At 46.5% G+C, this 22,520-nt stretch overlaps 1 protein-coding gene across 3 annotated transcripts in view; it reads left to right on the plus strand.

Moving 5' to 3' along the window:
• Positions 1 to 22,520, plus strand: part of LOC142055585 (sodium/potassium/calcium exchanger 3-like) — a 273,389-nt gene that overhangs the window by 87,242 nt on the left and 163,627 nt on the right. For all 3 annotated transcript variants that reach the window (XM_075089713.1, XM_075089697.1, XM_075089698.1), the window contains exons 3-4: positions 11,150 to 11,226; positions 21,828 to 21,902. In XM_075089713.1, coding sequence (XP_074945814.1) covers positions 11,150 to 11,226; positions 21,828 to 21,902 — 152 coding nt within the window. The remainder of the gene's footprint in view (positions 1 to 11,149; positions 11,227 to 21,827; positions 21,903 to 22,520) is intronic.

Consider the following 22,520-nt stretch of genomic DNA (forward strand, 5'->3'; position numbering starts at 1 on the left):
AAAGCTAAGAGAACCTGGAAAACAGTTGCCAGACTCTTGCTGTGACATAAGTAAGTCTTCTACTGAACAAAAGAAAATATAACCTTCCCTTCAAAAGTCACTTGCTGTTGTTATTTGACTTAAACTCTCTCTGAACCGTATGCTGTTGCATATTATTATTTCTGATTTCTTCTCCTCTTGTGTTTAGAGGTATTTGCTTGTTGTCCTCAGATCTCAGATGCGCCTCTGACCTTGCAAGCTATTCATTTGCATTGAGGCCAAGGCAGAATGTTTTTAACTTCATAAGGGCTCTGCTTGAATGTAGAGATTTGTTCCTTCAAGGCTTCACTTTCTGCATCTGGGGAAGGCATCTGTTTCAGGGAAACCTCTTCTGGATCTGGCTCTTGTTTTGTGTGTGTACGCTTGGTGTAACGGAACAGCCGCATGATGGAGCAGGATTGGAGCCTGGAGGTACACTGCAATGCAACACACAACAAAGTCTGTCGTCCCCCTTTTCTTTAGAATATGGGGTGCCCGGGGTTGAGCACCTCACATGTGCCTCATTTCAAAGGAAATGCACTTTGCAATTTCTGTACGACTGAACATCTGATATGTCGAACGTGTGAAAATCAGATGTGCGTGGAATTACACGCAGCTAGGCTGTCAAGTACACTAACAAAGCCATGCATGTTTTATACGTGTGTGTGTTTTACACATAAGTGAAACATCACTACAATGTAAAATCACAAGCTCGGTCAGAGCTTCCCTTCCTAGAATTGGTGCTACAAGGCAGAAATGGGGCTTCCTGGGAGATTTAATGAAGGGTGTTTGCATAGGTGGGTAGGTGGGGAAGCTTGCTATGCGTGGTGTTTTCAGTCAGTGACTTCTCATGAGTGCTTCCTCCAGAACAGGAAGGAGTGATGTTTGTTCTTACTTCCTGTGCAAATGAGCTGCGAGTTCTGAATTCCCCATGGTGCATATGGTTCATTATCTCGTACTCCCATTCCTCTGTCTTCTCCCTCCTTTCTTTCCTCCAGCCCATACATAACTTACCATACTCGAAAAAATGCAGACCTCTCCCATTTTATTCATACCATGTCTGTTTTGTTTGGCTCATCCCACCAAGAGGCACCTGTAAACAGGTACTTGGCAAGGCTCAGCAGCTTCAGTTGTGATGCTGCCATCACTTTGCCTCTTGCCTCAATCTCTAGCAGAGAGCTGATAAGATAACAGCAATCTGTAATTGCAGTGGGCATTTTGACTGGGCTGTTAGACCGCCCATTGGTAAGGGAAGCTAAAGATCAGTGAGGGGAAAAAATACATGTAGCGTGGTGTAAGGTGATAACCGTAACTTCATCTAACTTCATTTAAGCTGCCAGTGCTGTTCCCCAAAGGCCCCACGCCTGCAGGCATCTCCACATGGCTTTGCGTGGCCATTTCCACACAGCCAGGCTTTGCATCTCATCCAGCCGATGAGCTTTGGCCTCTGGAGGATCTGCTCTCAGTGGAGCAGAAACAGACCCCTGCGGGCAGGGATTGAGAAGGGAGGGGGTTTGGAAGGCTGGTCGGGCTGGTCTTGTGTTCCTGTTGATTAAAGTACATAAATCCTTAAACAGATGCTTAATTATGCAGGTATTAGGGAGAGCAATTTTAGATCGATTTGATCACTGGAGAGCAGAAAAAAGCAAAGACCAGCCCAATGATGGCTGAGGATACCGGGGTCCTGTGGGCTCGCTTGCCTTGCAGAGGGGCTCTCTAGGGAAGGGGAGGCCAAAAAAAAAACCAACCAACACTTACCTTGGATGGCAAGGCTCCCAGTCTGTGGTGTGTGTCTGGCCCAGAGGCAGGTCTGTTTTGCATTAAGCAGCTGCGTGTTTTAAGCTGTTGAAGTGACCAAAAGCTTGCAGTGGTGTCATGGAAAATACCGGGGTCGTTCCCTCATCTCCGCTTTGTGGATCTGTGATATGAAACCTTTTGTGACAACAGGCACGAGCTGGGAAGTACTCCGTGCTGGATCCTTTTCAAGGCCGCTTTGGGTGCAGAGGAGAGGCGACCTTCAGCGTGTTTGAGCAGGCAGGGGCGCGTTACTTCCTTGCAGTGCTGCAGCAGGCTGGCGGGGTGGATGGAAACCTCTGGTCACGCTCGGCTCTTGCGCGGCGCTCTCCCCGGCGCGGTGGTGCACGGGGCACCGGGCCAGCCAGGCTCCGCAGGACCGCAGGAGTGCGGGGAGCAAAAGTCATCGGCTCAGTGGAATGCACACGGCCACTATATTTTGTTTCAGAAAACAGCCCACCGTGCTGCCCATTCTGTGCGCATCAGACGTGCTAATTTAGGAAGAGCAGGGAGCGGCGGGGCGCCCAGAGCAGCTGCGTGTGGTTTCAGGGTCTCTCAGACGTGCACGGCTGTCTCAGCTCCGTGTCGCTGCTCCCGTGTGGGCATCAGCTCCTCTCCCAGTGGCGGTTTCCAAAAGGTGGCACAGAGAGGCCCCACACGCTCCTCCTCCAAAGAGGGGGACACAACATCTCATGGCCTGTGGGTGTTTCTGACCTACCAGCAAGATTTGGCAGTGTCCTCTGCTGCTTTGCCCCCAGTGCCGACACCGATAAGCCCCCCCCCACTGCCCCATCTCCCGGCCAGGCGGTTCAGCATCCTTTGGCCCTTCCAGTAAAGGAGGCGTTGAGGTGGGCTCTGAGACAGGACCACTACTAAGACCCCCGGGGCTGTGCACTGTGGCCACCCGGAGTCGGGGTAGCTCCCTCCTGCTCCCACAGTCCTCACCGCAGGAATCCCCTTATCTGGCCATGCAAAGCAGCATCACTTCTTGCTTCCCCTTGTCCAGTAAACCTGGGGTGGCCCCACGTCTCTTCATGCATACTCTCTCCCTTTAAAAGGTGACCCAGCACCCACCCAGCTGTGCTGCAGGGAAGATTTTGGCTGTCAGAGCTGGTCTGCAATGGGCTTGCTGACATTGACCTGTAGCAAGGCTCCCTGTCGTGACAGTAATGCGTGGGGCGCATTGTTACCGGCTGGTTCAGAGCCAGCCTGGAAAAATGTAAAAACGCTTTTGTTCAGCGTGTTTGCTGTCGGCATCCTTTGTGCTGGGCGTAATCCCACTCCTCCTGTGCATGAGCAAATCAGCGTGCAGTAACGCAGGGAAGTGGAAGTGTGCCTAAGCTCATCGCTGCCTGAACATCCACCATGAATGTTTAATTTTTGGTAATTAGAAATTCAATACTGTGAAGGTACAGAGAATGCTATCTGAACACCCATTGGTTGGTAAGAGCCGACCCTTGTAAAGCCATCACAAGGTATGGGTCGGTGCTGTCAGCCATGGGGGGGATGCTGCGTGATTTATAATGGGGTGCTGCACCTCCACGCTGTTTCAGCTGTTTGTTTTCAGCAGCTAAGTGGTGATGTGAGTAGAACATTAGCAAAATGTTTTATTATTGATATATCGGCATAGTTTGGCTCTCTTGGCTTTTGTATCATGCCACTGTAATGCAAACACCATTTTTACTTGGCAGAAAGTAAAACATTTACACATATTAAAAAAATGGTACTCTGCCCCCCACTCAGAGAGGATTTGACCGATCCTCATTGCTTTTAAAGACAACTAAAGATTTTTCACAGTTTTTTCCTTTTGCGTACCGTGTGATTTAAAGCTGTTCCCATGGGGTTTGGCTGCAGGGACTGGCGTGCTTTGGAGCGTGAGGGACATACTTCAGGGATGTAGCGGTTACTCTCCTGTATATTTGGTAGGGTCTGCAGCGCTGTCGGAGTTGATACTGTTCAGGGGTGCTGTTGGAGGTCAGGTAATTGGGCTAGGTGGTGTGAAGGCAGGTGGTAAATGTAATGCTATTGCTAACTCTGAAGCAGTCAAAAACCTCGGGCTTGAGTTTAAAATCAAGATTTTGAGGATAGGTGTGGTAACTAATTGTTTTAGGGTATGTTTTTATTTCCCTGTGTAAAAAGTTGTTGGCATTGATTCAAAAAACGTTCTCAGGTCATATCACAAGGTCTACTTCACTAATATCTTTCCCTCATAGATGACAATAGTCAAAGTCAAAGTAAGCTATTGAGCAAACGTGGGGACAGTTCCTCATGCACTTTCCCCAGCTGCAGCTCTTTGCTGTACGAGGACTGCCTGAGCCACAGGAACAATCTTTATGTTACTTGCCTTTGATGGACTACTTTTCTTCCATTGGCTTGTCAGTTTGCTTTGTGAAGCCACGGAAAACTCAGATTTGCAGCACCCTGTGACGACAAGCTGAGCTGTGGCTGTTGACCTGCTTCCTCCTGGCCCCTCTCGTTCCTGCACCGGGAGAGTTGTTCCCTTTTCTCCCTCTCCTTGCCACTCAGTTTCAGAAACCCCTGCTTCACTCGGCCATTTTCAGGTTGAAGAGCTGGTCTCTATTCCAGTGCTTTGTGCTCAGCAGCTTGTCCATCCTCCTGGCCAATCTCTGAGCTGCTCTCTGAGCCTTCTGCAGCTGCACTGCATCCCTCCCAAGATGGGAAGACCAGCACGACAGGCACTCCCTAAGATACAGCACTGTGTGCATTTATGCAATGGCATAATGATGTTCCGTCGAATTCTCTGTTCCTATTGTGGTTGTTGCTAATGATGTATTTGCTTTCCTGTTGTGAGCTGGCACGCTCTGAGCACCTCGAGCTGGGCACAGGAGCAAACGATCAGTCATCTGGGCTTAGACAAGATCTTGCACCCAGCTGCTTGGCACAGCTACATGTCTGTGTGTTTTTCCAGCTGCAAAAGGATAGTTGTCTCTGGGACTTCTGATGACAGCTGAAGTAGCATTGGTATTGTGAATACCGACAGTCCCTAACTGTTGGAGTTGCATATATAAATCCTGGTTTCTAATCCAGCCCACTTAAGTAATTTTTTCAAGTGATGCCTTTCTGTAGCCTTATCTTCTACCCTGTGATTGGACGTGCAGCCCACTTCTGAAGAGTTCTTTGGAAAGAAGCAGCCAAACAGGGGCCACTGGGCTTCCTGGAAAGCTGTATAGAAATACAGGCTGAGCCTCTTCCTACGAGGTATTTGGATGCTTTCGGGGTTGCAGTGCCTAGCACTGACGTGACTTACCTTTGGCCATGAAAGAATTAAGGGGACAGTGTGAGAAAATGAACAGAGTTTTTAAATTTCTGACAGTTTTCTTTGCTGATAATTCATTGCCTAGGCTGAACACCCTCAGTTTTTCCTGCTATGAAACCTATGGCAGATTTCCCAAGGGTGTTCTTATCCCTAGAGTAGGTACACTGGACAGCAATGTAAAGACTTATTTTAAAAATATGGGTAAGTTGTGGCTTTGAGAAGTATTGATCCAGTACAGTGTTGGGTGTCTTTTTTTCAAAAAGAATCCTTTTGGAAAGGTGGAAACATTAAATAGGAGAGGGAATGGAGTGGCAGGGAAAAAGTTTTTGAAAGGGTGACACTTCCTGCTGCCATCCAGAAGAATGGTACAGCAGCATCTCCTCTGCACATCTGTCCTTGGCACGGCGTGCAAACTGCCTGGAGTAGCTTGACTGTGCAGAACAGAGGCAAATTTGTATTGTGCCAGCAAATCCTCTGAACAGAGTGGTAATGCGGATTATTTTGTAAGTCAGCTAAAGCCAAGGCTGAACAGGGTTCCAATTTTAATGAATCGCACACTGATTGAGAATAAAAGGACAAGAATTTATTCCAACTCATTGTTTTATGACTAAAATAACTTTCCCCTGTCAAGCGTGAATACAAAATTTTCCTCTAAGTCTGGCGAGGGGGTATGTACTGCGATATGCTTGTGAATGCTGTTGTGTGAGCGAGCAGCAGCAGGTCCGCTGCTGCGCTGTACTTACTGGGGTTGTGCCATGGGCTGCGGTAGGTGTCATACACCCCACTCTCGAAAGGTGCAGGCGCCCCGTTCTGCACAGCAGCTGCTACTGTCCAAATGTCTGAAGTCTTGCTCTTGGGCCTTCAGCTAATGTAAGAGCACAACTTTTTACACCTTCTGCTGATCTGCTCTTTTATTATTTAGCTTCTTTTACAAAGCTAATTCATGCCTTGCTAATAGTCATCTAGTTCCAGTTACTTCCAAATTAGAATAATCCTAATATTTACTAGTAATTTTACAAGGTGCTTGTACGAGATTAAACTGTACCCTAAAAAAAGCATTGTGTTGCACTGCACACTCCTGTGCTTTGTTTTCTGAGAACAAACCTCTCATTCACTGGTAGCTAAAACTGAGGTGCGTGCACCCGAAGGCTGGAATTCACATGTCTGCAGTAGAAATGCTGTCAGCCCTGGATGCTGCAGTGCTGCTGCAAGGGTACGGGCCTGATCTTGGCAGCTAGCATTTTACCTAATGCCTATGCAGAAAATGTCTGTGGAGGTGCCGAGTTTGTGTGAAGATCCTGCCCTTCTGCAGTTTGCAGGCCCAATAACTTCAAAGTCTGCAGGACAAGAGTGGATCAATTAGGCAGAAATCTTTAATTCTTTGAGTTTAGGTTCATTGACAGGGTGGTTGGTTTTTTCCTGGTGCAATCAAAATAAGCCTGGCAAAATCTGCCCCTATTTTCTGTACAAAAGCTGAGGACTCTTTTAAGCAAAATAACAAACTGTATGAGCTTTTATACTAGCTAAATAGGGCAGCTGTTGTTGGAGTGGTATTCCAGCAACACCCTTTATTTCTTCTCAGAAAGGAGTCCTGTGTTTTGCAAAGCTCTCCTCTTATCTGTGCTCATCTGCACCTGATACATCAAATAAAAATGCAGCAGATTTCAAATTTGCATACGTTATTTTATAATTGCATACATTCAAATGTAAGCCAGTAAAAGCGTTTGTGTTCAGAGGATGTCATAGAGGATGCAGCAATGGACACCTTAGATTTTTCTCAAATAAGAAAGTTCATTTCATTACTGCGTGGCAGGGTAGGAACCTGAACCTGAGGGAAGATTAGATGTTTCTGCTGTGCACAGAAAGGATGGCTCGGATTCCCCATCTCTGCCAGTAGCAATAAGCTTATTCTATTTATATACTATGTTTTTTCTGTATGCTTTTACCTTAGGTGCACTTCACTCTCCTTGAACCTCCTAGAGACTCTTGATAAAGGGATTGGATTTTCATCGTCTCTGTCTGTTATGGATTGTAATGGTAAAATCTCCTAGGCAGCTGCAGAAGGGAGTGCAGGAGGGAGAGGGGAGCATATGTCTCTGTGTGTGTGTTAGCAAACCGTTTTGCAGATTGCTAAAAGCATGCCTCCCCATGTTTCCTTTGCGATGTCTTATGGTCTGGTGAATGGTGAGGAACGTTTCTTAAACCATACTGTCGTGAAAACATTTGGTTTTCACGTGATGATATTTTGCTGAGGAAAGATGAATCCTTTCCAGCTATTTTAACTTCATTGTCTTACATCTTCCATAATGTTTTGTGTTGGGTTTTGGTGTTTTTTTTTTTTTAACTCCTGTCTTTGTGCTGGTACCTGTCTGACTAGTTTCTTTAGCTTGCACACCTAAGCATGTTTTTGGCAGCTTTGTGTATATCTGGCAGAGTACATGTGTTGGGGGTGGGAGGGTGAATGGCATCCTGGCAGCACTAGCTCTGCTTTGGAAGAAAACAGTTCCAACTCCTGGCAGGTGAATCCTGATTTGTTAGAAAAAGTCATTGCTAGTCCTCCTGAAGGGCCAAAACCTTCTGCTCCGCATGCAGTTCGGGCACTTGGCGTTTCTCTTGGGAGGTGCTGGCAGCCCCGGTGCTGCCACCCCACCCCGTTCCCCCCCCCGCCCGCCGGCTGGGCACGGGCACGGGCAGATGGCGGCCTTGCTGCGCCCGGTCCCAGGTGGGCGACGTCAGGCGCGAGCCGATGCTGGCTTGCCGCGCCAGACGTCTCGGCAAGCTGTGGTGCGATGCCGTGTCTCCGTGGCCGTATCTGTGGTTTTGGCACTATTTGTGAGGCGTTCAAATGTATTGCTGGTGTTATTTCATTAGAAGATGAATTTTAAAGGTGGTGCTTGTACTGCTCCTGTAGGTCCCACTAGTTTGTTAGGACTCTTGTCATGTCGCCTCAGCCCCAGTCAGCAACTACACACTCATTATAACGTTAACCAATGCATAGGGATACAAGTAATTACAGTCTTAACAGGAGTCTTTGGTCAAAAGACCACTTACGTAAGGAAGAATGTTTTCCTCCTCAGATACAGTGCCAGGGTGGAGCCCTTGCTTGTGTTAGTAACAAAATTAAGACATAGCTACCTTTTGTTCAGTTATTGCTTCAGAGGCCACAAAGCTGTGAGAGTGAGCTGGGTTCTTTTTCCATTTAATCATCTATGGAATTGCTAATTAAATTCCAATTGCTAGGGTTTTATTAATGACAGTGATGTGAAAGCCAGAAAAAACGCGGCTTGGTTTTTTTTCCAACCTGAGGCTGAATGTGCAGAACTGACCATTAGAAGAAAGCCATTATTTTAGTAATTACTTAGCAATTCAAATCTGGAATTACAGAGAAGCACTTGAAATGCCAGAACATCATCTTCACACTTGCTTTTCAGTTTATAACCAAAAGTCATTCCTGCAACCTAATTGGCAGACTGTCTTTACATGCTTTGTAATCCAATTAACATCCAGAACGGTAATAAAGCATTTAGTAAATGGAAGTAATTTGTCTTTAAATGACTTGCAACACCATGTTTGCAACAAAGGTTATCTGACTGTATTGCGTGCTCTTCTCAACTGTTATGCTGATTGCTTGACTTTGGAAAGAGAACCGCAAATCTAACAAAAATACATTGCTCTAATGAAGGCACACTAATTTGCTGCGCTGTTTTCTGCGTTGGCATAGTGGGCCGTCATCTGTCCTGGTTGCTTGTTAGTGTGTCATGTCTAAGAGTTTATAACTCTGTTGGACTTAAACTGGGTGATAAAGCCAAGGTGAAGTGCAAACTCTCCTCTAGGTGCAAGCTCGTTACTTTGGAGCTGGTGCTGTTCTCTGCTGGGAAGAGGAAGGGGGCAAAAGCGTGAATGCTTGAGCAACCAGGAGGTAGGTCACGGCTCTGCTTCCATCACCTCTCGGCGCAGATTTCAAAATGTCCCTTTCTCCTCTCCTGATTGTTTAGAGAACTGCTCAAGTTAGGAAGTTGACATAATGGCCACCTAGCCCAGCATCCTGCTTCTGGAAGTGACTGGTAGGGGATGCTTAGGGAGAAGTGTAAGCAGCAGAGCATGTACAGATCAGTTCTTCCGCCCATGCATACCCTTGCTGACTGCTCAAGATGGGGTTACAGTGACTGGAGTTTGCATTTAGATTACCACGCTTAATATCACCGACAGACAATAATCCATGGAGGATCTCTTTCTGGGCCTTTCCTACTTTGTTGCCTGTCACAGCATCCCTGGGGAATGAAATCCACCGTTTTATAACATGCCGTGTGGTAAAAGTACTTCTGCCTGTTTGCAAAATGTGCCACCTCGTCATTTCAGACGGCGGAAGGAATTGGAGGGGGGTTACCGTCTTTAGCATGTCACCTTCTGACTATGTAGAATGCCTTCTTTCTTTTGTGTGAGCTGGGCTACAGCAAGGTGTTGTAGAGCGCTGAGGAGATTGTGGTCATGAGATCAGTGAGGTCAGAAACTGGATCTGCTTACCCTGCCAGTGGGCACCTTCACTGAGAGAAACAGCAGCTGATTTGGGCTGCTGGTTTTTTCCTTGCTCTGTCATATCATTATTCGAAATAATTCTGTTTCAGCATGAAGTTTCTTCATGGTTCACTACTACCAACAGATGCTCTTTCTGAAGCTAATTAGACCACCGAGTCTGCCCGAGTCCTACAGCCTTACGGCAGAGTGAAGGCGTGTGTCCTTCATTTGGAGGAGTAACGGCCTTGCCTTTGAGTTTGCTGCAGGTAAAAAGCTGCTGTTGGGAACACATACAGGCCGTGCTGAGTCAGTCCTTGAAAGCCATCCTTGCGTTTATGTGGGCAATAGCTGTTGCCTTGCCACGGATCTGTGGATGAAGCCTGGCCCACAGGCTTCGCCATTTTACGCAGACTACCTGATGGCCTTTGGCTGGGCAGAGCAAGAGCATGCGGGGAAGGTGGGAACTCTCACCCATTTTCATGGCACAGGGCATATCGTGGCTCCTTCACAGAAAACTTGCCGCCAGTATTTCAGACACACGTTGGCCTGTTGAACCGTTGTCTTTGGGAGGACCTCATCTTGCCTTTGCGTGCACGGTTACAGCTCGTGGGGCTTTGCAGTAACACTAAGCCTTCTTAATGGAAATCTTTGCAACTCCAAAGAGTTGCACCCTTGGTTTTTTTTGTCCCCAGATGCTTGATATCTTGGTCAAAACCTTGTTTCCATCACTAGCACCATACATCAGATGTCTTGTTCATGTTGAGGATATCTCTGAGGAGTCTGGGGGTAGAGAAAGGATTCATTTTGATCTGAAATCTCTGAATCTGCCCCTGTCCTGGACTGCGTCCCCTTTCAGCCACTGCCTGGCTATCTAACAGAGCAGGTTACTCTCAGAGTTTGCTGTACAGGGAAGTCTGGTATCTTGACGCTGTTACTAGTTCAGTGAGCACAGTGAGAGACACCAGGGCAGGGTAAAGAATGAAAACAGCTGAAACGTGGTTTGCCTGCTGTTGGGAAGGGCACTTGGGGGAAGTTGTTGCAGGTCTGGAGAGCATTAGGTCCTGATGGAGATGAGTACATGTTCCCTGTGCCCTACCAAAGGGGAGGTGGTGCCAGGGGCTCAGGGCTCAGATTTTATCCATCCATTTTGGGTACAAAACGGTAAGTCAGAAGTGCTTGGTGAGAGTGACCCTTCGCCACCTACTCTGTATAATGCTGTTTCCCTTGAACATTTTCAGGAGAGTGCAGTGCTGTTCTCTCTGGATTTATCTGCCATCCCTAAGGTGTTATTGGGTACACGATGTTGTGGTTGCCTCAGAAGCAAATTACACAGTAAATATTCAGGGAAAGGCTGTAATTGCCAGAGGAAAAGTTAAGCTAAACTAACAGGGAGGAGAAACAAAGAGCTGCTGGGGTGGTAGCCATAGGACTACTGCCCAGTAGAAGGGCTCGGGTGACTTTTCATTATGTTACTTAACAGTACGCGTGGTGGTTTTGAGTAGCGGATTAAACATTTGAGCTTTCTTTTTTACCCCTTTTTTGCAGCTCTCCATGAATTCCCCAATGACATCTTCACGAACGAGGGCAGGAGACACGGAGCTGTGGTCCTGCACGTCCTGTGTGTAAGTTTTGTGACTTTGCATTTCTTCTCCTACCGGTGTGGCCAGGGCTCGGTGTGCTCACCACAGGCTGATGCTGCGTCCGGCCCGCAGGGGCTTCTGCTCTCGGTCACGGTCCAGAGTGTGTTTTAGTAACTGCACTGAGAATAACATACTTCAGTCTTACATAAACGCCTTTTAAAATCCCTGCTTTAGCCTGTCAGCGCAGGTGCATGACATTGTGTGAGTAAACCCCTGTGAGTTACTTTACTTCAGCCAGACCGGCTTTGCTGAGGCCGTCGGGCAGCCCTGGTCCCCTGCCCTCCGCCCCCAGGTACGAGGATGCTGCGGGGTTGGCAGGTGGAGGGAGGACATTCATGTAATTGCCTTCAAAAATAAGTGAAGTCTTAACCCCAGAAATCCTTGTGGCACCCCTTATGACATAGCTGTAGGAGAAAAGAATTAGAGAGGCTTTTCTATTTAAAAATATTATCAACTAGATTAAAAAAAAAAAAACCAAAACCTTTGGATCTCCAGAATTCTCCTGCGTAGTTAAGTTGCTAAAGTGAGTTTTTCTTCCTGAATATATTACAGAAAAGATCCTAACTTCTCATTCATGAGCTCCAGGGTGTCCTGGGTGCTCTTGGGAATTCTGGAGGACATCGGGGAGGCAAGGGGTTTGCCTCAAAGTTCAGCAATGTACCAAAAAGGCTTTCATAGGTGCTATTTTAAAGACCTTACTAAAATAAGAAATTTATGCTATTTTGGGCTTGGAGTTTTGTGATCTCTGCCCCAAACAAGTCAGTGAAGGTGGTGTGCATGGATAAGGCTGAAATTAAAGATACTCAAGATAAATGTCTTTAAATAACCCTGGTCTGCCAGTCCACTAGCCACTTAGCTCATGTTAGAGGGCCTTGCATTCAGCAGCTGCAGTACTCTCACAGAGGGAAATACTCTCCCTCCAAATCTGTTCCTCGACTTTTGCTAGGTAGATGGAGACATTCTTTTCTTTTTTTAATGTTTTCTTCATTTAAGAACTGCCAAGTTGGTGGTACGTGGGGGGAAGAGGCATTCTTAAGCAGCCAAGAAAATACCTACTTCTAATGAATGTTTAAAACCGTTTAATAATTTTTAGTCACCATTAGCTATACAGAATGATTCATTACTTCTTTTTAAGTATAAATTAGATTGTATTACATGTTGTAATGCGAGTGCTCTGTGTTTTGATTTTTATTTTGGCTAAATGGCTGCAAAAAATTTGTTGAGTAACATCACTATTGACTTTGTCTGGCAAGCTCAAGGCTTCCAAGTTGCCATAGGAACATTGAGCTTTGAGATGTTTTGGAAAGTGAGCACTGGTCCCAAGCTGGATTTTTTAGCACTCACAAGAATACTCCCAAAAATTTGTATGAATGCTCTCTCAAAGTAGTGTCGTGCAGCAGCTGGTCACCCAGAGTCTCTCTGCAGTTGGTGGAAAGAGGGACCTGTAGAAGACCTTCAGCTCCTGCGCTGTAGGTATGGGGTGAGGCTGCAGGTTGCGTTTCACCTGCCTGGCTCTGGACAAGTCCGCTGGCTCCCCCACGGATTGTGAGCCGCCTCTGCCCGGTGGCGGAGCCGGGTGGTCTGTCTTGCACCGCTGCACCCCTGTGTGCCGCAGCGCAGGGCTCAGTGCCGCAGGTGGCGGCTCTTGCGCATCCCTGGCACTGGTGGTTATTGCAGTGCCCTCTTCTGAATGCCCAAATGTGGGGCTTGGGCTGGGCTTGAAAAGAGGTGCTGGGGACGGTGCTGGTGGGACTGCAGAGTAGGCCCACATGCTGTCCTGGAGACCCGTCCACACATCCCAGGCGGCCTTTGGTCTGCTCTTTCTGGCTTTCAGACGCTGGATTTCACGACTTCGGGGTCCGTTTCCCAGCCGCAGTCAGCGTGTCGCATAGCACCGTCTGCGGGGTTGCACACCTACCTCGGCGCACGCCTCGGCCAGCGTGTGTTCGCATCCCGAGTGCCGGCTGGTTGTTTCCTGGCAGTCAGTGCTCTGCGCCTCCCACAGTTTTTGTGTCCTGACAGGAAAAGGTCAGTGTTGGTCATCTGTTAATTCAGGGAGCTATGTTAACTGCTCTGGATCCATACACAAAGTGTGTAAACATTGTAATGTAGCCTTGAAAAATACTGGTAGGCTCTTGGCACCCTTGTGACTTTTCTGTGGGTAATGCAAAAAAGTGTTATGAGAGTTAAGAAGGGGATTAACTATATGAAGGTTAAATTAATCTCTCTACTTGAAAAACAGCTAGGAGACTCCTGTGCAGCCACTCTAGGCAAACGATAATGATTATAGCAGCGCATTGCTACCCTGTAACCTCACATTTCTTAGGTTTTAACACAAAAATTATTTTTTAAAAATCTCTTGAGTTACAGGAATAAGTTTATAATGAGACCATTAAAAATATGAGTTGCTAAAATCATTCTTAATCTCTGTGTGATCCATACCCTGAACATGGTTTTCCAGGCTATTTAAAAGAGACGAGACCTGGAGTGTATTTTTTCATTATTAGTAACAGTGAAATCACACAGTATTCTCATACAGTTGACTATATAAACTATGAGTTGGGTTATTTTCCAGTCTACTTCAAATTAGATTTGGGCTTCATAATTACTCTCAAGATAGTTTATTTTTCCATAGGCTTTTTTGTCAGTTCTGAATAAGCTGAACATACTTTTAACATGTATCAAAGTGGGGTCTGGAGGACTGAAATTTCAGGATGAACCGTCTACTTCAGAGTAAAAAGATAAATCTATTTTTAATGAGAACTAGACGTAAGTATCTGCTGCCCCAACAGAGACATATCCCATTTCTTCCCCTCTAGCAAGCAGCAAGACAGATACCTCGGCCCGTCGGTGCTCCATCACTCTCCACAGTGGTTTTATTGGCCAAGAAAATTTATTGACCATGCTCCAGCTCATGCATCCCTGAGGTGCAGGACCCAGCTGGATTCCCCCTTTCTAGCACCGTGATACTTGGGGAGTGACCCCTCAGCAGCTGTCACGAGGTGTGTGAGTCCAAGACAGCGGGCATCAGCTGAGAAGTTTCCCAGTGCCTTTCTACCCTGAGCTGCCAGCTCCGTGAATCCCAAGGAAAGCTCCCCCAGGCTTCACTGTCTGTGGCCCTAGTCCAGCCCCTTGGGCCGCATGGGAGTAGAAGCAGCGATGACAAGTGCTTTGCCTTCTCCTATAGCAGAGTGACTGTTCGTAACCTGCTGTCAAAAAAATGATACTTAGAGAAAACAGACAGCTGTCAGCATTTAGCAACCTGCCCCTTTAGTCTGGGTTGAAAGGAGTTGTTGTCGTATTGGGTGGTAAATGTCTAATTGGGTTTTTTCCTTCCAGCAATACAGTTACCAAACACATGAACAAATTGGAGCATGCACAGAAATGCACTTCGTGGGGGAAAGAAGAATATAGACACAGAGTCATGGTGTCTCCATTGAAATTTCTTTGCAGGTTTGAGGAAACCGGACTCTAAAGGGAGCTTTGTTAATGGCGGAGAGAACAACGGAGTGATGATTAGCAGGCTGTCATCATCACACTGCTTGTGTTTATTGACCTCCCCTTAAACTGTTCTTATTCATTTCAGTAAAAACTTACTCTTTCTCTTCTCCCTGTTTCCCCATATTTTCATGTTTTTTTTTCTGAAATATGCCGAGGTACAGCTGGTTTAACTGAAAGCCAGAGAACCAGGGGGCAAATGCTATAAACTGGAGCCTTGGGGGAATGCAGTAGATGGCCTCTCAGGGGATTCCCAAGGCATGCTCTCCCTATTGTTTAACAGAAGTGAAAACAGGAAGACCCCAGCAGATCCCACAGTGGGGCTGTGCAGAACTACTTAATATAAACTGGTGCTTCATGAAGATGAAAGTTAAATCCCTGAACACTTCAAAAATCTAGGAAAAACTGGGCAGGAACGGTTTAGCAATAGGTTTAGGTCTGAGCTGAAAATACTTCAGTTTAAAGGAAAAGTGGTTCACTAAAAACGTATTACAGGTTTGGGGGCATATTGTTTAATTTCCTCCTAGATACTTCGGAGCTCTTCAACTGATTGCTTCACTGCTATTAACTATTATCACGTGCTCTCTGAGAAGAGGACATGCTGCTACCGACAGTGACATGCCCACTAGGTTGCTGCTTTGGGATGTTCAGTTTGGAGGGAGCCAGGGTCTGGATTTTGACAGTCTGGTGCTGTTCACTGCTAAAGGATCAAGTGTACAGCCTGCAATCCGGGAGCTCCCCAGCACTTGAGAGCTTCAACTTCATTTTGCTATCTTAATGTTGTTCCTAGGCATTCTCCTAGCATTTTACTGGCTTTTAGTTTGTTCCAGCAGCTGTGTACTGATGCCTGTGCAGACCCCCAGCCCTACTGCACTCAAGGACGCTGGGGCTATAGGCACCCATTATCTCCAGGAGACAGGGCAGGGAAATTGCTTTGCCAAGTAATTTGTAAGGCTTTTGCTTACAGCAGAAGAAGGAGCATTTGGGTATCGCTGCAGGTTTCCCTGGGAAAGCCTGATGGGATGGGCACTATCTTCCTCCCTGCCCTGTCACAGCTCAGCTTTCATCTGCCCAGCTGCAGGCTCTGCCCTGGTCCCTGTGTTATCCCAGGCTTCTCAACAGTAAAGCGTTAGTTCCCCTTTCCCCAGCTTTCTCCAGGCAAATCTGGAGAGCAGTGCAGGACACATTACGCTGCCAGTGTGGGGTCTGTGCTTGTGCGTGGTCGAGGTTGAGCTCCTCCTGGGGCAGAGCTAGGGCTCCGCACGCTGAGCAAGGGTCAGTGAGCGATGTCTGCTCTTAGTGGTCCCTCACGCTTCTCTTTTGCCATCGTTCGGTGTAGCCTAGCCATGGGAACAGGGTGCAACGGCGGGGCACCTACCGCCCTTGTGCAAGCTGCTCAGAAAAAGTAGGTCACTCTGGATGTACCCCAACTTTATTTCTGCACTGAGCCAAAAAACAGCTGGCTTCTCATTTCTACAGCACAGAGCTGACTTGTTAGGGTGATGATTTTCCAGTGTCCTGGACATGCTTGCTTTAGCGATGCTGTGCAATACAGACAGCTTGCTGCTGAGCACATTGTGATACCATGGGCTGCTGCTCCAAGCAAGCTTGGACTATATGGGTCCCTTGTTTGGCTGGGTGCGGGGATGGTGGGGTTTGGTTTGGGTTTTGCTTGTTTTGTTTTAATTTCTCTTCAATAATGGGGTTTTACATGGTTTTGCAATGCAGTCGGAATTAAGGAAAGCCCTATGCTTGGTTACAGTGGTTTCAGTGAAGGCCCTCCACTGTGCCTGCTCGCCTGGGGCAGGAGGTCTGTGTGGGGAGCAGCCAGGGACAGACGCCTCTTCCTTTCCTGGCTCTCTTGGGAAAAAGGCAGGGCTGTGGGAATTGCTGGCTCCTACAGCATTTAAGCTTTCTTATGAAAAGCTTCTTGCTTTAGCTCAGTAAAGCAAGTTTTAATCTGAGTATGATGACTGGCACAGGAAACTCAAAGGGCTGCTGGGCAAACATGAAAAATTATCATTTATGTACTGTGCAACAGAATATGTATTTCCAGTAAGATATTCAATCTTGTTTGATGCAGAGATTGCAATCACTTCTCTGACGCTTGTTTGTTAGAATCATAATTTTTAAATAAATCCTAATGTAATACTTAATCTGCTATTTATCCTTTTATGCAGGGCCATTATATTTTAGTAATTTTTAAATATCCTGGAGAGGAAGAGTGACTTTTAAGTAGCTTGTCTGTTTAAAGACTTGCATGCCTTCAAGTTGAACACAACTGAATGATGCTGGGGCTGAGACTTATTTTTGTGTTCTGTCCATCACGTTGTCTCCTGTTGCCATTACACATGTCACGCTCCAGCTCTGCCCCAGTACACCTGCGTTCCCCCAACTTCTGCCTTTATCCCCAGTGGCTGTTTTCAGGTGGAACAGGCTGCAGCAAGTGCTGCTCTGCTGCTTCCTTACCTGTGCTAAGCCTGCTGCCCCCATGGTGCCTGCAAGGACAGACTTGCATGTGTTGAACAAAGAAGCAATGGGACTCTGCTGGACTCTCAAGTTAACTTAGATGGAAGCTGATACCACCTGATCAGCTGCAGAATGTTAAAGCCATGCTGTTTGCATTCCTCACTAGTGACATACAGACAGACTTGCTTGCCCTGATGCTGGCTATATTCCTTCTTTCCACATAAAATAGCCTGGACTGGTGTCGGGGCTCCATTTTTACAAGTCTAACTTGACATAAAATTAAATTTTTTGTTGTGTTCTTGCTGGCCCAAACTCTAAACCTTGTTTTCTTTGTTTAAAAAACAAACAAAAAACCCCACCAAAAAAACCCCAAACAACTTTCAAGGAAGTAACAGTTATTGTCCTCATGTGTTCACTTACCAAGAGTAGTTAGCTGCCAGTGTTTTAGTTTGTGAACCAAGCTGTTTTCTAGCCAGATACTCCTTAGAATTTGACACTTTATACTGTATTGCATGCAAGCCATTTATATAAAATTAGGGAAGACTCCCAGCCAAAACCAGAATTGTGACAACAATGAGGTCATTAAAAATAAATACTAAAGCATGTAAGTCAGTGTGGGTTCAGCTGATCTCTTCTATCAGCCTCATGTTAAAATTTGCTGAAGTCACCCGCAATAATCTTACTGACTCCAGCAGGCTTTGGCTCAGTGCTTTGAGCAGACACAGCAGCATGGCGTTCCCCACCTACATCCAAGAGGATTAGAGAAAGCCTGATGACAGTTTCTTCACATTCGCTTTTCTACTCATTGCTCACTTCAGTCCCCTTTTTTCCTTTTCTCCTTGTACCTGATCCTACAAAAGTGTTAGCATGGGTAGACAAAAGAAAATTCCCGTCACCTTTCTGGGTTGTGGCTGTGCCCTTTAAAAATCGGAACACAGTGAAATGTAGCTTTTGTACTTGCCTGTGGTTACCGGGACATGGATATGCTTTGCCATTCCTGTTTGCACTGGAGACAGTGTAAACCCACCCCTCGCATCATTTGAATGCTCATTTAAAGACCCTTAGAAGGATTTTCCTAAACTTAAACTGATGGACATATTGCACCTGGTGTCCGTTCAGACTGGTTGCGTTCCTGGTGAGCACCACATACGAATCAGTGACTTCACGTGATCTGAAAAAGCAGTGGGAACAGAGAGGAGGCAAAGACTTGCGTGTGTGTGCCACGTGTGGAGGCAGATGCTGAAGTGACCTGGTTTGGCTTTTGAGCATGTGGGTTTTTTGGTTTGTTGTATTCTCTCAGTCCCCATTGCCTTGCTCCTCTTCGGGAGAGCTTGGCTACCACAACAGCAGCAGATCGCAGGAAGCCCAAGCAGCCATATGATGCCCTGTGCTCTGTGACTGTAGATTCTGTGAAATATAGAGGGTGTGCTCAATTTATAGGGATGATGACATATAGATTAGTGTTCCTGAAAGGCATTGCTGTGTATTTGGGAAGGGAAATGATGGCATGAACCACTGCAGACTAATATGATTAGCAGATAAAAAATTCCAGGCTGAAGTTGGGCCCCTGTTATCCATCATATTTCAATGGGATTTGGCCGTGTAACTCTCTGGGGCTGTTTCTGATCCTTCTTCCTATGATGCACAATGTCTGTGAGCCATTTGCTTCCTTTATCTCTTTTTATACAGTTATCTGCTGGTATCATGTCAGCACCTAGTGCTCCCTCTACAAGATCAAGGTCTCTGCTGCACCCAGCAGAGTTGTAGATGTGGATTTCGCTTACATTCCTGTTCCTCTGGGCCATTTTGCAATGTAAGAGTTTCATAAATTGTAAGTTACATTTATTCGTGTTTATGAGTAGTGGCAGAGGAGCACAGAACCTGTCTTAAGTGACAGTCTAGCACTGCATCTTCAAGAGGGTGTCAAAATCATCCATTATGATGAAATGACCATCTCTAATCCTGAAAAAAATATACTTGAATTGGTTTTGAGCTGCAAAAGTTTTCATGGCTGAGATTTTCACAGAAGTTACTGGCTTTTCTGCAGCAAACTTGTAATCAAATTCTCTCAAGTTTGAATCTGGGGTTTTCGAGGTTTTGGAAGATTTAAACCTGTTCTTGGAAAATTAAAAAACCAAAAACCTAGAGGCCATTTTTATTGCTGCTTTTGCTCCAGAAGGAAGTAGTCTGGTCTCCTCCCATCACCTGAGCTTCAATGGTAAACTTCAAAGACAAACAAAGCAGGAGGATCTGTTGGTGATGTGATAATAATGCACTTTGATAGGATTAAGACACTGTTTTTCTACAAATACTGGCCACTTCTCTCAGTTACAGTTATTCACTGGAGCTACGCTACGTGTAAAAATAATTCTGTAGTGGTACACGGCAGGTGTTACAAAAAGGTGGAGCTGTCTTTGAACTTTAAAGCAGTTTTGTCTCACTTTGGGAGGTGGAAGAAGAATAATGTTGTAATGCCTGTGAATGATACTGCAAAAAAGAAAAGGATTGATGCATGCTTACCTGCTTTATTGGACCAGATGCAAAAATTCTTCTTTCTTGGGCTGTTTGCATTCAGGCATGTTCAAGGCGGCTCTACAGGTGAGCAGCTCTGTCTTTAAAAAAAAAATTTTGAAAACCTACCCCAACTACATGCACTGAAAACCTAGCAAAATATTACGGAGATGTACATTTCCAGGGTGAGGGGGATTTACATGACCAAGTCAGACAAGGCGTGTAAACTCATGGCAGGATAGGAATGCAGGTGCCGCTGCGGGACTGTGAATGCTGTAAGCCGGCCCTCGGGCTGTGCTGTACACTATGCAAACCTGGCGGTGATGCTCAGTTTGCCGTCGTGGTTAACGATACACGCTGCTCTGGAGCAGCACGCGTGTCTCTGCGGTGGCCTCGTGCTGCGTGGTGACGTGGGGAGGACGTAATTTCCTTCTGCACGTGGGAGAGGTGAGCCTGCTGGCCTGAGCCCAGGGTGCAGCCCCTCGCAGGGTCCTGCCTCTGCCAGAGGTGGCCATCGAACTCCCAGAGGGGCAGCTGGAGAGAGAGAGCTCAGGCGCTCAACTCTCCTGCCTCACCGTGTGCAGCCTTTCTCGTCCCCTCTTTTTGGACACAACTGCTTTGTGCACAGCTGCTGGAGTGCGGTTTGTTCCAGGCTTATGCCCTGAGCCTTGCCTCTCTGTTTACATGCCCAAAATGTAAGGATCTGTCTAGCGCACACACGCTTTCACAAGTACATAGCCATGAATAAAGCATTGCCAATACTGTAGTCTGCTGGGAAGGAGATCCAAGACAGTATCGTAGACTCTCTGTGGCTGGTTTTTGGTAGCACTCGCAGACAGATTGTTTCCTAGTTCCTGCGGGGATGGGAGCTGTAATAGGTATGCTGCATACCTGACATTGAGGAGTGCTGTAAGGGGTGAGCGCTGGCCTGCCTTGCAGGCCTTCAGAGGGTGCGGTCGTCCTCTCTTCTCTTCCGCTTCCCGCCACTGCATAGGATGCTTGCCTTTAAAACTTTGCTGCGGCTCTCCTCTCCACAGCGTGTCCTCTGGCAATGTGAGCAGGGTACACCGCTTGGGTGATGCCCTTATTCCTCTGGCTCTCCATATTTCTGGCTCTGTTCCTGTACCACAGGTCCAAGTTTCTGTGAGGTGGTGCAAGGGTAGCCTGGGTGGCCTAAGATAAGCCTGTGCCAGTAAACCAGAGCAGGCTGGGACGCAGGCACAAGCCTGGCTGTGATGGTGTGCTCTGTTAGGTAGCTGGCACACTTTTCACCTGGTTTTCCCCTATGCCAATGAGCATTTTCCTATCCAGTGCTGGGATGTGAGTCGAGGCAGGGGACAGAGATCCTTTCCTCTGGGCAGTACGAACCAGGTTACCCTTCTTGGGGAGGACAAGAGCTTAGCTACATGGGTGCAAGCCACGCTGTGCCGTTGGCCTATTGGGGCAGAGATGAGGCCCAAGCGCGTGCTGTTCAATAACACAGAAAGGGCTTTCTGTTCAATAATACAGAAATACAGAATACACAAATACAGATTAAATGCTGCTTGCATGAAATTGAGAAGTTGATTCGCTAGGTGTCTTTTCAAGTCTCGTGTTGCCCCTTGGGTTTCAGTCATTTGGAAGTTGTTCCTGTGTGGAGTTTAGCAAGAATTATCCCTGGGATCCCAGATAACATGGCAGGGCACTTCAGTTACAGAAAACAAGCTCCTTTCCCGTTTTTCAAAACACTAGCATTTAAAAAGTTACTGCTTTAGGGTTTAGATTTTTATAGAATGCAATCATAAAAAAGCCTTGCGCTGTGGAACGGAGGAAAAAAAAGGAAGGCAAAAGCATTTAAGTGTGGCTTAGCAATATGCAGAGAATTAAAAAAAAAAAAGTATGATGACAGTAAAGTGTTGGCAGCTTTTGATAGCTCGTAAGAAATTTTGGATAAATACTTAATGATCTTTCTGTTAAATCCCGGAGAGCCTCATGAATTCTTCCTGCAAGAGCATTTTATTTTTTAAAAAAGTATATACCAAAACAAACCTAAGATGAGTTGGGACACAGCAGTTCGTTTCTGCTTGACAATCTCCAGACTCAACATTTTCTCTTTTCTTTTGCAGGCTGTGTATATGTTTTATGCTTTGGCAATTGTCTGCGATGATTTCTTTGTCCCTTCACTGGAAAAGATTTGCGAAGTAAGTATTAGAAGATGTTACTTAAGCTTGTGTGCTGCTTTAGCAGCAGTTTTCCTTGAGAGCCTCAGAACGTGATGGTAGTGTGTTTACTATTGTCTCAGAGCATTCCCCATGCTTCTTGTTTAGTTGCTCAACACTGCGTGTGTGCGTTGGCTCAGCTTTGTGTTCTCACTTGCAGGAGATGGGCTGGGAGTCTGCTGGGGGGTAAACTTGGCTGACGCTCCCTCTTAAAGCTACCAGTCCCCTCTCAAATAACAATTCCTATATATGCATTGTACCACTTCTTACAAATGGAGGCAATTTATAACATGGTGAAAAACACATTCTCTAGAGCAGTGATTCCCAACTCAGCCCCACGCTGCGGGCTCCCCGCCAGTGCTACCTGCAGCACATGTTTCCAGGTAATAAGCCCAGCAGAGCTTGTTAGCTTGTCCTGTGCTCTTCCACTCACTGCTGACATGCTCCTGCCTCTCTGGCTGAGAAACCATTAGGATCCAGCCATCAGAGACTACAAGAGGGTTGGGACGTTGTTCGTTGCCCGTGTAGGGAACAGCGCTTTGGTTCAGTTATGGCTTCAGGCACTCACTTCTCCTGGGACTTGGAAGATGATAACCTTTT

The sequence above is a fragment of the Phalacrocorax aristotelis genome, chromosome 3 (genome assembly GCF_949628215.1).
Source record: "Phalacrocorax aristotelis chromosome 3, bGulAri2.1, whole genome shotgun sequence".
NCBI lineage: Eukaryota > Metazoa > Chordata > Aves > Suliformes > Phalacrocoracidae > Phalacrocorax > Phalacrocorax aristotelis.